The sequence below is a fragment of the Cyrtonyx montezumae genome, unplaced genomic scaffold, assembly GCF_038088225.1.
Source record: "Cyrtonyx montezumae isolate F1298 unplaced genomic scaffold, pur_monq_1.0 scaffold_8, whole genome shotgun sequence".
NCBI lineage: Eukaryota > Metazoa > Chordata > Aves > Galliformes > Odontophoridae > Cyrtonyx > Cyrtonyx montezumae.
In genome coordinates, this window is record NW_027072089.1 from 82,315,085 (window position 1) to 82,329,439 (window position 14,355).

Genomic DNA, 14,355 nt, shown 5'->3' on the forward strand with positions numbered 1-14,355 from the left:
TAGCAAAGGATATTTCTGAAGCTCTATGAATGGTGATTTGAAAATGTTTTGACCCTAATATGCCAAACTACATCCTTTAATGACTGCCTGTGCTGTGTTTTTTTTTCCACCAAGAAATTCATCAACTTCTTTTATGTCTGACATCTGTTACTTTTCCCAGGAATCTGACTGATCATACCAGAGCATTGCATACACACATTAAGTTCCTTCAAAATGGACTACTTTTTGGATGTCGAGTCTGCTCAGAGGATGTTTTACAGTCAAGGAGCCCAAGGTAAGAGACTCTAGCACTATCTCAACAATTACTGTTTTAACCTTACAGCTTAGATGTATGGGGCCATGCAATGGCCAATGCTTGTTACCGAACTACTGAAGTGTATGCAAGCAGAAAGCTCTCCAAAATGCACAAGATGTAAATGTGATTACAAGAAGAGTAATGATTAGACAGATCTGCCCTGTCAGAGGATAAGGAAAAGCTAAGAAGGAGCACAGAGGGGGCAAAAGGAGCAGCTGAGATCCAGACTGGGTCTGCAGAGCCAGACTGGACAAGCTGGAGGGGGCAGGAAATTGCATGCTGCTACCCTGTGGTGTCCTTTCCCTCCTTCTTAGCTTCTCAGTGCTATTGTGATGGCTGTGCTGAAGGTATATCTGACTTGGGAAAGAAAGCTCTGAGGCATTTCAATGTACTGTATGTAAGCAGCATGCTCAGGGTGGTCTGTATCCTACCCTGTGAAACACCGGCCCGCACTGAACAGCAAGAAAGCAAAGGACTAATCAGACTTGTTTGCTTTAAGATAGCTGAGAACTGTTCATGACATAGATGGTATTTTTGGTAAAGTCAGTTCACATTTTCCTTGCCAGTTCTATTTTTGGAGAAAACTTGCAGCTTCAAGGAGGAGGGTTTTTTATTCCTTAAAGCATCATACTAAATGGTAGAAAAATGTAAGGACCAAGTAGTTTTATCAGTCTTTTTACATACTGTTCTCTGAAATCACAGTCCAGCTTTTTTCTGCCATTAATTTTATCAGTTGCTACTCCCATTCAAAGCTCAGACACCAGAATTTGGCCTTCCCTCTGGAGGCCATCCTCCCAGAGCTCAACCCACCAGGGGTATGCCACCATCCCAGGATGAATCAGGGTCAGCAACACTTAGCTCAACTAAAGTGCTGTATTCCCGAGCTGCTGCCCCAGTCACTGTGATACATTTTCATCTGCACATCAGAAATTAACACTGTCAGAAACCCCTTCTTGTCACAACACCGCCTTCCAAATTGAAGAAAAGAAGCAAATGCTAAGCACCTCAAAGTCAGGTTAAAACCAGCTGAGCACGATGACTAATTTTTGTTCATTTTTTTCTCCATCTCTAAAATGCAATGGATGCCTGAGCACTGCTATAGAAGCAATGTTAAAATAGGTTCTTTGATATCCCTATGGGAACGGATCTCTTTTCTATTCCATAGAAACAAAAAAATCAGAAATGTACATTTTAATGCTTTACAAGCTGTATCACTTTGTCAGCAGCACCCTTCCGGTGCACAGCAAGGTACAGAGAGGACTGTAGAATAAGTAATACGTATTCATGCAACGGAAGACTATTACAATAATAAGCACAAGGTTACTAGTAAAAGTTCACAGGTGACCTTTACTGTAAATATTTCCAAGAAGGGAGGGGGAAAAATGTTATTTTACCCATATTTGGAGAAATTATATTGTTAGCACATACAGAACTGCAAGACACTGAAATATTCACTGTAATGCCTGGTTGATTCCATGTTTTAATGCAGTTATTTTGCCTTTTAAAACACAAAGAGAGAAAAAAAATCCATTATGCCTGAATGTATCATGTGTTAACCGTATAATACACAGGTCATCAGCTGGGTTTGACATTTAGATCTGTCATGGGGGTTTCTTCCCTTTGGACAACATAAATAGAAGCCAGCACTGAGAATTGGGGATTTTCTGTCCATCTGTATGTGAGCCTTTTTTCTAAGACACCATTGACAATGATATGCTTCCACTGTGCACCACAGTGTGGTACAGAGGCTCCCAAACCTTCATCACCTCTGTAAGTGAGAACAACTTGCTGATACTAGAGCCAAACTGCACTTACGCTCGGTCCCCTGAACTTTTCATCTTTCTCTGCTACTATTAATTCCTTTTCCCCTACTTCAGGAGGCTTTCACTGCCTGAGATTGCACCAAGCATGAGGAGACAGAGATGGCTCCAATGGGCCAAATGATAACCCTCTGGAAGAGTTTCATCAGGAATGTTTCCTATAGAAAAGCCTTTATCACCTCCCTTTGCCCAAAATTCTTGATATCTTCCTCTTCCTGTGAGCTATTTTACCCCTGTACACAACAAGGAGCTCAGCACTATCCCAGTGTGCAGTGGTGCCACCTGTACTGCTCTCATAACTCCTGTCATTTTTGTACTTCGTGCCAAATTCTGTCTTCTACAGTATAGGCATTCATATATGTGATAATGGAATGATTTATCCAAACATGGGCAAAAGGAACCTATCTCATTCCTTATCTGCCTTCTGAGACACAGTTAAACTGCGTTAGCTTAAACTTTCAGAAGAAAAAAACCCACACACCTAACAACATACTATTTGTGAGGCACACGTTTGACATAAATAATTTAGCTCAAGTTGCTAGTTTGGAACTGAAATGTCTTCAAGAAAGCATTGTCACCAGATCTACCTAATGGTATCATAAGAAACTATTTGATGTTAATATAATAACATGATGTTATTAGCAAATCATGCTATCAAAGAGCTTGTACATGTGCATTAAAACCTCGTTACACTAGAACTGAGTGAAAGAAGACTACAGCATTCTACTATTTAATTAAAAATAATATTCAAATGCATTATATGTATTATTACTGTAGTTATTATTACAGTTATTGTATTACAATTTACTCTGTTCACAGATCATATAATAGGGGTTTATGACCCACTTACTCTTCCTGTGAGATTGGAAGACTTCTGCCTTTTAATCCTTTGATCCTCCAGATCAAGAACAAAACCTCCTTTCCGATGTTTTCACATTAATGACATGACAGTGTTACAAATAGCAGCTGGAAAGCACTCATTCTCAACTGTACCCACTCCTTGTGGGTGGAAGAGAAGGGAAGGAAGAGGGCTGCAAGATGTTTGGAAGGAACTCAAAGAGCTATGACGGCATTGCTAGCAGATTATACCAAATCCCAGTGACCTCAGGTCTTCTCTAGTTGAGTACTGGATACTCTGACCTTAGCAAAGAGACAGAATCAGGGTCTTGGCACCCAGCAGCTGGCTGGTTCTATCCCATGCTGCCTGCACTAACACCCACAGGTCTGTTTCTACCCCCGTAGAAAGCTGCAGAGCTGCCTTTGCTGCTGTAGGGTAGGAGGAGAGAGGTGTTACCTTATCAACTGCCTCCTCTCCCATCCTCTCCTTCTGCAGCAGCAGCCACCACCTCCCTCCTGTGGGCTGAGTGCAGAACAGAGGATATTGGCCATTTGGGCACATGTGCTGCTCAAGCAGCTGCTCCCCATTTCCTCCACAAAAAGTGAAAGCGGGAGGGATAGAAAAGTCACAAAAGCTGGATCTGGCAGCAAAGACTATCTAGATTTAGAAAACTTGGTAAATGAAGCCAGCTGGCTGTAGTTTTCAGATACCAGCCAGAAATATCCTGACTGTCTCTTCTGCGACCGTATGTTGGGATCTAGGAGATGGGGTGTCCTTGCCAACTGCGTAAAACCTGGTGACGCATCTGCAAGTCAGAAATGGGAGAAAAGGGACCGTGGCCCTGCCTCTAACACCTTACCATAGGAAAGTCAGAATCTGAAATGGAAATATGGACTGGGTTTTAACACTTGAACACAGTTTTTAACTCTGAAGGGTATGGAAGTGAAGTACTAGTCACTCTGGAATGTCAGTGTGCTCTAAATACAAGTCTACCACAGCTGAAGAAAGAATGGACCTGGAGCAGGTTTCAGCTCACTTGCCCCTTAGGCGTTGTCAATGAAGATGTGGCCACCTAAGTCATCTAGCTAGTTACCTGGCAGGTACCAGTGGAGAGCAACAGACATTTTGAAAGCAGGGTTCACCTTGCTGTAAACATCTTCCATAGGATAATATAAATCATGCCTTATGCTCTGCACCAATTTAAAAAGCCTAAGCAGTGAACTCAGATGACTGTGCTAATTGCATTTGTTTGCATGGAGAAATCCCATGTTGACAGACAAGAAAGCACCCAACTCAGGACAGGGAGTAACTTCCCTAAAATATGTCAAACTGTAATGAAGCCACGCACCACAGCCCAGAAGAGCAGGCTGGACATCATGGTCAGGATGCTGTTCGGGGCTGTGAGTCTACCTCTTCTCTACTTTCCAGTCTCCTCTACTCTCAGGAAACTTTTAACTAGATCATAAAATCATTTCTTATTTCTTCCAGACCTGTACGTCCACTTTTCCACTCTTATCTCCTTCTACCCAGCAGGGGGCACAAAGCTTAAAATTAACTGCATTAATTGAACATTTCCAGGATATTCCTACAGACGTTGAAGTTGTTTGCCGGTCCATTGGGCAGTATACACTGTGCATATTTAAGTAACCGAACAAAACTCTCTTGAAGGCTTATCTTAAACTATCTTTATATCTATAAATTATTTATAGATCCACTTGCACGAGATATGCTCATACTGGCTGCAACATTCCTGCAAGCTACTTGATGAATGTAAGGAGTAATTTAAAAAATGCAAAGTAGGATAATATGGAAATAAGGAACAACATAATACATTGGGCAAAAGGATAACAGAATACAGGCAACCAGATAACATATGCATAGGATTGTATAGACACATAAGGATTGATTACTCAAGAGATTTCCTCAAGAAAATACTACCTTACTGTTTTTCCAAGTTTAATAAAATACTCCCAGTTAGAAGTTTAAATTCTACATTCCCCTCCCCAACTCTGTTGCTATAAATTATTTATTTCCCTGTGCTTCACTTTTGCTCATTTATTTTAATTAATACAGTGCTGACTCATTCTTGATGTTTGACTTTAATCACTGCTGACTACTCAGCGCTACTTCCCTCCTGCTTTTGAATATTAAATTATGTCCAATACTTCACAGAAGTATTGCTGCAATGTCCCCAAATCTTAGCCTAGACTCATTTCACTGCAGATTTTCCTTGTGAAAATCTCTGGAATCTCCACCTATCTATTTTTTTTATAACTCATTGTAAATGTCAGTATTTCCTCAGGATTATGACATTTTTCTTGATATTTTGATTTTGTTCCTGACGTAATAAATTTCCCTCCCTTTAAATCCCGGGAAATAAACAATCAAGATCTGCCTTGCCCTCATGCTTCTTAAATGTTTTTTCCCTTCCCACATTCTGTCATTATTTAGAAGTTAGGAACTGGTAACTGAGCACCATGGTCTTTCACAGTCAGGTAGATTAGCTTTGCCAATTCTTTTAAAACAGCTCACTATGTGCTGTAGTAACTATACTTCAACATTTTTTTAGCTATTTATTTCAATATCCAGTAAGCCAAACTAAAGTTAGAAGAAAGAATAATCTTCTAATTCCCAGAGGCATATCTAAACAAAACTAGAATTCTTGAGATTCCCTCATCTATACTCTTAAACAAAGAACATTCTGTAAAACCTCTGCATTGCTCACAGAAGTTTATCAATGCTAAATGTATTTTGTTTTATTAAAAAATAATTTTCCTCTCCTTCCTCCCTCCCTCCCTCCCTCCCTCCCTCCCTCCCTCCCTCCCTCCCTCCCTCCCTCCCTCCCTCCCTCCCTCCCTCCCTCCCTCCCTCCCTTCCCTTCCTCCTTTCCTCCCTTCCCTTCCTCCCTTCCTCCCTTCCTTTCTTCCTTCCTCCCTTCCTCCCTTCCTCCCTTCCTCCCTCCCTCCCTTCCTCCCTTCCTCCCTTCCTTCCCTTCCTTCCCTTCCTTCTTCCCTTCCTTCCTCCCTCTCTCCCTTCCCTCATCAGTATTTTTATACATATATTCTAAAGTCTATGTCTTTGGATGCAAAGGAAGTAAAAACACTTTTCCCCTAAAATGTACAAAAAAAATGATAATTAGGTATAGAAACTTTACATTTACCCAATGATCACAAGACAGCATAACACAATAACACAGTTGTGCACAGATAGGATGCCTTTTTGCCCTATGCACTACTGTTTGCAACTGTGTATCTAAGTACTTTCTTTCAGATTATCAGTGTCCATCAGACTGGTGTCCAAGTTGTCAGTATCTTCGTTTCAGAGAGATGGAGCAATGCATATGCATGTACTTCTGTTTATCCAGGATACATGAGCCTATACATCATTGTTCATAAATAACAAGTCATGTACTGTCCAGTGCTTGCACACGTTCTGCCATTCTCCTCTTGGACCAGTCATATCCCCTTTCACATCTCTAATATTTCAAACATTGCTCTTTACCATTTGAATTTAAAACAAGTCAGAAGTGAAGTGGCATTAAATCAGACCACAAGATTTTCTGGTAAATGTTCATTTGTACTCACAATTTGACTGTCTTGAAAGCAAAAGAATTTTCACATGCATTTTTTTTTTTTAGCACAGACATGTTCCAGATGCATCAAGACCTACCTGAACTAATGATTTTAAAGTTTATACCTAGCCAAAACCATACGTCTGTCTGCATTATCTACATGTGATACTATGGTGAACCCTTTCCACATAAGCATGAAGGAGGAAACATGAAAGGGGAGAGGGTGCAGGGCAAAATACATTAAATCAAATAAGATGCTCACACCCTTATCTAATGAAAATAAGTAGCAAGAAAGACTCCTACTCTGTTAGCAACACTGCAATTAAAATGGTTTCAAAGTTATTCTACAAATGTGTTCAAAATTTGCCCTAATAAATGAATTTTTCCCTCAAAACCTCTTAAGGATTGCTGTCATAAAATCGGAATTCCTTTACAGTTATTTACATGTCGTCTGATGTTACTTGTGATTATACACATCAGAAACATTGCCTTTTCCATCTCAGTTTAGACATCATCAGAAATGTTTTAGCACTCCACTTGTAATAGGATCAAAATCACCATGTATCAAAGTTGTTGTTTTTTTTTTGCAATTCACAGGTAGAATTAGTTATGCAAGTTAGACTTACTAGATGAAGACACTATGAAACCAAAAATGACCAGGGTATTTGTGTCACTAATGAGATATTCTAACATTTTAGTAAAAGTTAACTGATAAAAGTGGATGGGAAAATCTAGATGAATGGTTCACATTTTCTTTGACTAATTTTAAGAGAATGCTTTCACCTCTGAAAGCTTTTCCAAAGACATGAGTCTTAAAACAAGCAATTATTATAGCTCTCCAAAACATAAACCTAGTTTTTGGCCAAAAAATATTAATACTTATATTTTCATTGAAGTATGTGAAAATGCATTTTCATGGAAAAAAAATGGAAACCACAAAAGATTCTTTGCAAACCATCCCATATGTTTTCAGTAATTTCAGTTTTTGAAAATACGACCTCCTCTAGATGTAACTACACAAATTGAAATTATATGTTTTAAATGCCTCTGAACATGCACTATAATCCTTCATGCATTTCTCATTCCCCTCTCCCTAACACATACTTGTGTCACATTTCAATAGCATGCAGTATTGTCAAAAAAAAATATGAGATTATGTATAATCAATTCTAACACATCATTACATATGTTACTTGGTTTCTTAAGTGTTTTTCCTCCATAAGTAACTGTTTTTTTCTCTTTCTAACAAATACCATACATGATGTTGGCAAAATGTGCTGATTGCAGCACAACCCTGCCGTATCAGGAACAATGCTGCAGAAGAATTTAGCCAAAGTGACTGATCTGTGTTCTCTGTCAAGGTAGAATTGTTTTAAAGGAGCTTTTGGATGCTGGCCTCAAATCCACTTGGAGTATAAGATAGCGCCTTAATGGCTATCACAACGTCATTGCTTTACTCCAAGACCTTCAAGGGGACAGTTCCTAATTTTCTTGAGAGGCAACATCTTAAGAATGTATAGCAGGCACTGAGCTCATTTGTGGAGAGTATCCGAAGCTAGAGACACTGGCTGATTGTTGGTGATGGACACACAGTCACATGGGAAAAATGTTGGCAACTTTACTGAAAAAATACGTGGCAAGTCATTTCCATAATATGGACTGAAATTAATTACAGTAAGAAAAAGAGCATGCACAGCTGTATTCATGATGTACATGCATATTCAGTGCCACTGAATGGGTATTTGAATGTGCTCAGCCACACCTCCTACTTCTGTGATTGGGTCAAAATCGACCTTAGGCTTTTGTTACAAAAATCTTTAATCCATATAAACTCCCCCTAAGATGTTTCTGTGCTTATTTAAAATTTCAAGTCATTCTTGAAATCTCCTGTTGGTAATATGCATAAAGGGGAGATAATCACAGTTGTTAAAATAATATGTAACGATTAATCCAGGAAACATTTTCCTGCATCCACCTACCTCTAATTAAAATGAATACATGCTAGATCACAATATTTTGACCGCAACAATAAAAATGATTTATAAACGACTATAGGAAAGTTCACTCACATCTTCTGTTTACAAGAAATGTGTATGTAATTTGGTGGGGTTTTTTCTCTCTCTCTCTCTTTTTTTTTTTTCCAAGTAGTCTCCTGTGCTGTCATCCATTCATTCTTGAAACGCACAAATGTCCTTTCTTTGACTTAAACTACAGCTAAAAGCATGACAGTTTTAAATGACATTTTTTACATGATTCTTTTATGAGATGGTTTTTAAAATTCTGAACTCATATACTGATAAATCTTCCTTAAGTGTAAATTTGATGATGCCACAGACAAAATTCTCCCTTGCAGAAATTTTCCATTCCCTTTTATCTTCATTACTGCACATCCCTGATACAACTGAGTAATTGTTTACAGTCTTGTAGCAGTGTTTACTTATAGCTTAATCTAAATAGCTGGCCCCATTAAATCAATTTCAACTCTTGCCCTTTGCATTTACTTCAGATTCAAATGTTGGGTTAGAAAGGATCAAAAACTTGAAAGGAATCTATTTAAAACCAGAAAACAAATAAGTTAGAGCAGAAATAACTACTACATCCAGCAGCACAGATTTGCTTGTTTGGTAAACTTTGTAACTCGGCAAATTGGAAAATGTAGCATGACAGCTTTTGTTAAACCATACTAATTACATGATATCATGTCTAGCACCTAAGTCAGGTTTTAGGCATCAGAAATCTTCTAACTGACAGGTATTATTTGGAACTCGAAAGAAATTTTTTTTTAGAGAAAGAATCACAGTAACCAGGCAGCAGAATTTGCACTTAGTCACCATCAGTCATGCTCTCCATCCCCAGCAGGAAAATAGAGCTCATTATTAGCTCATTATTAGTGCAGTAGCTTACAGAAGCCCTGAGATATGGGCTTGAAAAAGGTGATGCCCAGACAGTGAGAGATATCCAGGCTTTACAGTAGGGATGAGCACAATGGTGTGCCAGGTGTGATTTGAGAACGTGTGCATGCGCGTGGCAGACTAGAATCAAACCCAGCTCTCTGAAGCCCATCTCAAAGTCATAATAAAAGGATAGCATTTGAGGATGTGAAACTCTCAAGCCCTAGATATTTTTTTTGCACCTTTTTATTGAAGAAAGAGAAGTGTCTTCCAGAGTCCCACAGTAATGTTAATAGTTCCACATAAAAGGCAAGGAAGGGGTTTCATGCAGAGATTCTCTTCCCAGCTTGAATGAGGTGAAGGGAAAAGCAACATCCTGGCAAACTACTTCTGCATGGCACTCACGCTTTCAGTGATCAGACAGATCCAATCTAGCATTTATGATAACCTCTATCTACTCACAGAGCTGAGGTGGATATATTTATAGGGGCTCCCTTGTTTGTGATTTGTAATTTATGGGCACAGCACCGAATGCGCTCAACAGACACTCATAATTACATTTTACATAAAAAACACCTACATTAAAGGGACATTATCAAGGCTGTAAGGTCAAGGGCTGAATACTTATGCAATGCCAGAACGAAGGTTGCCTCTGCAACATTAATTCAGTCTTCTAATTCAAAATGTATTATGGTCTAATTTCGAATTGCATGACACAGCAATTTTTTCACTATCCTAACACTTGCTTCATCAGTGGGCAGTACTCACATAATGAACCAATATTAAATATTTTGCTTTCTCCTCCTTTAAGGCATGGCACCAAGCCATTTAAAGCCCATACAGAAGATAGAAACTTCCTCATGAGCTTTTCATTGGTGCTTCACCAAAGTATATGAATACTTTATAAATATTAATTCATTTGTATTTTCAGAAAATTTCTCGTGGAAGAAATTGTTGATTCTCCCCATTTCATAATTAGAACACTAAGACATGGAGTGATTAAGAGCAAAAATTAGCTGTTGGTTTTGAGTGCCCAAATTAAGACACGAAGAAACTGAATTTTGGGACAGTTTATGTATGTGTCATCTCACGCATTCCAGGGCAGAGAGTCCACCTGCTTCTGCAAACTGAGTGAACACTTGGCAACTCCCATTACTTAGACATCATGGTCTGAAAAACAGTATTCAGAAAAGGAGGCACTGCAGCTATGGACAAGTTGTGAAGAGTGGTTTAAGTCGCAAAATTAGTAACTGTGAACAGGCAATCTGTGTCAGAAACAGAGATCTTAGCTGTGTCTTTGAGTGTTGCAATCTTTTCTCATTTTAGCATCATTTGAATCAGCCCTTAAATTCTGCAACACACGAGGCAGGGACTTCAAAGCACATACCCTTGTCTACTACATGCTGTATATTATAATTTCCATTGATCAACTTTATTTCTCTTTACTTCTTTTCTTTCCTTCCCCTTTGTCCCCATTTCTATTTCTTCTGCAATTCTCTTCTTCATTCATTCTTATCAGCTCGTCGGGCAACTCTGCTGACCGTGCCCACACTGATGTCAGCATCTTCTGAGGAAGACATAGACCGGAGACCCATCAGAAGGCTCCGGTCTAAGAGTGACACCCCGTACTTAGAAGAAGCTAGAATCTGCTTCAACCTCGACACAGGTAAGAGCACCCCTTCCCCAAAAGGGTAAGGTGCCTCCTTGCTCAACAGCTGCATGGTGGTTCACCAGAGATCCTGGGATGTCACTGCTGTTTTGCTGCACGCACCTACGTATTTATGAATATGGATCCCTTTAAAAATCCTGTTGCAAGTACTAACCAGTGATTTTCCCCGTGTTTGCTGGGGCAAGGCAGTAACATCAGAGCAAACTGAATAGCTCTGCAAACAAGATATATTTACACCTTATCCACTTGCAATCACCCACAAACCTACAAGTTCCTGTAAACTTTTACAAAGGCGTTACGTCCTAACAGCAGAATGCTCTGAAACCTCGGTAGGTTTAATTGGCAGAAGAAGAAACTGTTGATTCTGCAGGAATGAGCAAGAAAGCTCACTCCAAAACTCTACGCTGCCCGCAGTCACTGAGCACCTGCTGGTGGCCGAGGTTGACCAGAACAAAAGACTCCGCGCGGTGACAAATTAGCGACCATAAGTGACCGCGTTCTTTTAAGCATCTTCCAAACAAGTCCCAAAGCGACTTGGCGGCCACGGGCTCCACACGTTGGCCCCTCCAAACTCATGGCCCCGGGCACCCTCGTGGTTTATGCCTCATCCCCATCCCCGGAGCGGCTCGGGGAGCTCTGGGGCACCTTCCTGGCAGGAGCCGGACGGGGAGGGCGGCACAGGCCGCCCCGGGGCGGGAGGGGCAGCGGGCAGGGCTGCCGCTCCCGTCCGCGGATCCTTGACGGGTTTTCCCTCTCTCCCTCCCTCCGCTCCTTTCTCCCTTTCCCTCTCTCCCTTCCCCGTCCTCTCCTCCCCTCCCCCTCGCCTCCTTCCCTCCGTCCCTCCCGCCCGCCCCCGCCGCCCCCTCCTCGCCCGGCCGCCCCGCTCCGCTCCGCCGCTCGCCCTCTCCAGCTCGCCGGGCCACGCTGCTCACCGTGCCCACATTAATGGCGGCATCTTCCGAGGAGGACATCGACCGCAGACCCATCCGCCGCGTCCGCTCCAAAAGCGACACTCCGTACCTCGCCGAGGCCCGCATCTCCTTCAACCTCGAGGCAGGTGAGAGACGGCCCGGGACGGGGTGGGGACAGGGGGCAGAGGGCGGGGGCCCGCCGAGCTCCCTGGGGACGCTGCCAGGCCCCGCTTCGCACCTTCGGGGCCTGCCGGCTGCAGCCCGGCCACCCCCGGCCCCCCAGGGCCTGCGCTTGGTCCCCGGCCCGCTGCCCGTCCCGCCTGCTCCTCGCCTTTCCCATGCCGCTGCTGCCTGCTCGTGGTGGGATTGGCCCTACAAAGTGCCAGGGCACCCGCCTTGCCCACCTGGTCTCCTCCTGAGATCTGCCATTGTCTCACCGTTGCTTTTTGTCACTCTCAAGTTGTGTGCACTCCACACCTCTGGCTCCCCGGATTTGCTTCCTCCATCCCGCTTCCCCACTGACCGGCCTCAGGACTGGTCTCCCTGCCCAGCCCCTTGCTCCTGTACCTCTGGTCCTTCTTCACACCCTGTGTTGCAGCTGTCCCACCAGCTTACACCGCACATGGTGCTTGTCCTAGGTGCTAGGCCCACTGTTTCCCTCCTCACCTTTTCATTCCTTATGGGCTGCATCAACAGTAAACTACACCCGAGCTGATTTGCTCTCCAACACAAAGGAAAAGAAAGTACTTTCTGTTACCTTTCTGTATCACACCAAGCTTCCCCTGCGTATCAGGCTGTGAGGGAGGATTGATAGCTGGGAAGCCCTGCTGCAGCCTTGTGTCCCAGCAGCAGATGGAACAGCCTCCCTGTGCAGTGTGCTTTGGTGCAGCTCCCTCTTTCAGCTGAGCCTGTCAGCTCCTGAAGAGGGGCTAAGAGCCACTGTGGAGTTGCTGCTTGCCATGCTGCAGGCTCCCTGTGCCTCCTCCCCCTTTCAGGTGGCTGGAAGTTAGAGATGACAGAGAAGTGTTTTTTCCTCCATCGGGTGATGGAGGGGATTCCCCTCCCCCTCCTGTCATCCTTGCTGTAATTACACCCTTGGTAATGGGTAATGTGTGGTTTGGTTGTACCGTTGGCAGAACAGTTCGCTGTGTTGTGCAGTGGGTCATTATTTGTCTCTGAGCATGACTTCTTAAAGACTCACCAAGCTGCGGTATGTTGGTGACATTTCAGGGCACAGACTGGAGTACACTAGAAGTGAAAACACAAAGAGCAATGCTGTGTGTGAGGTGTAAGTTGTGCGAGACTGCTTGTGGTTGTTGGACTGCTGAAATACTCGTGTGTTGACTTGCGCTGTCACAGGTAATAATACTATGACATGTAGTTATAAATAGATAAACCAGTTAAGAGAAAGACTCCTTCAGGTCACCTGGTGCCTCACGTCTCTGCGCTGAGCCAGGCATGCTGTCTTTACAACAAGTCCCCAAGGTGTGCTGAAGTCCCTAGGTGCCTCTTTGCATTCCACTGGAAAATGTGATGATTACACTTAGCTTCTTTCTGTTCCTTCGCTTTCCATTCCTCACTTGAATTTGCATCTTTACTTTAAGAGGTGGAATTCCTTTAAAATAATTTATTAAAAGTAGTGTTGGTTTATAAAGAAATATAAATGAAAAGTGTGCTGAGCATTGCAAGCGTGTGTTTTCATTAGTCCATCTGGCAGTGAGTAGTTTGGAGCTTTAAAAAAAAAATTGCTTAGCAACGAGCATGGAGTGAATGAGCCAAAGTAAGCAAAATGTGCCAGCGGTGCCCGCTTCATTTCTGAGCTTTTGGGTTTACTCCCCTGGTTCTGCAGAAGGCACAAGCCACGTGCCCTGAATGCAAGAACTCTGTACTCCAAGGAAACAGCTGCTGGGCATCTTGTTGAGCCATTTTTAATGTGATCTTGATGCGCTTTGCACGGTTAGCTTTGGAGTCTTAGTTCGGAGGGTCCTGGAGGTCTCTCCGAGTGCGCCCGCAGCACGTGTCCGGGAGCTGTCCGCTGCCCGCGGTGCTGAAGCGGCTCCGCGCCGGGGGAGCGGCAGTACTTGCCCTGCCCTGCTCCCTCGTGGGTTACCTGGCGGTGCACGGCCAAGGTACGTGTGCTCCCATGCCTGTCCAGGGGAAGGGTGTAGAAAGGAAGCGATGCTTTGTTCTCAACCTGAACGAAAGTAAAGTGACACGTGGGGCACAGGAAATAACCTCTGCCTTGTGTGCTGATCTCTTGTTTTCCATGTAATGCATTCCATATCTGAGGCTGCTGCTCAACCACTGCTTACAGAGCTGTTTTTTCCTACAGCTGCTGCACATCGAATTGCATTGCCTGG

At 42.8% G+C, this 14,355-nt stretch overlaps 2 protein-coding genes across 5 annotated transcripts in view; one reads left to right on the plus strand and one right to left on the minus strand.

The window, feature by feature from the left end:
• Nucleotides 1-14,355, minus strand: part of GFOD1 (Gfo/Idh/MocA-like oxidoreductase domain containing 1) — a 521,440-nt gene that overhangs the window by 128,503 nt on the left and 378,582 nt on the right. The gene's annotated exons all lie outside the window — the stretch shown is intronic.
• Nucleotides 1-14,355, plus strand: part of PHACTR1 (phosphatase and actin regulator 1) — a 297,264-nt gene that overhangs the window by 1,904 nt on the left and 281,005 nt on the right. For all 4 annotated transcript variants that reach the window (XM_065752319.1, XM_065752314.1, XM_065752316.1 and 1 more), the window contains exons 2-4: nucleotides 161-274; nucleotides 10,935-11,081; nucleotides 11,995-12,141. In XM_065752319.1, the coding sequence (XP_065608391.1) occupies nucleotides 214-274; nucleotides 10,935-11,081; nucleotides 11,995-12,141 (355 nt within the window). In that variant the 5' untranslated portion in view covers nucleotides 161-213. The remainder of the gene's footprint in view (nucleotides 1-160; nucleotides 275-10,934; nucleotides 11,082-11,994; nucleotides 12,142-14,355) is intronic.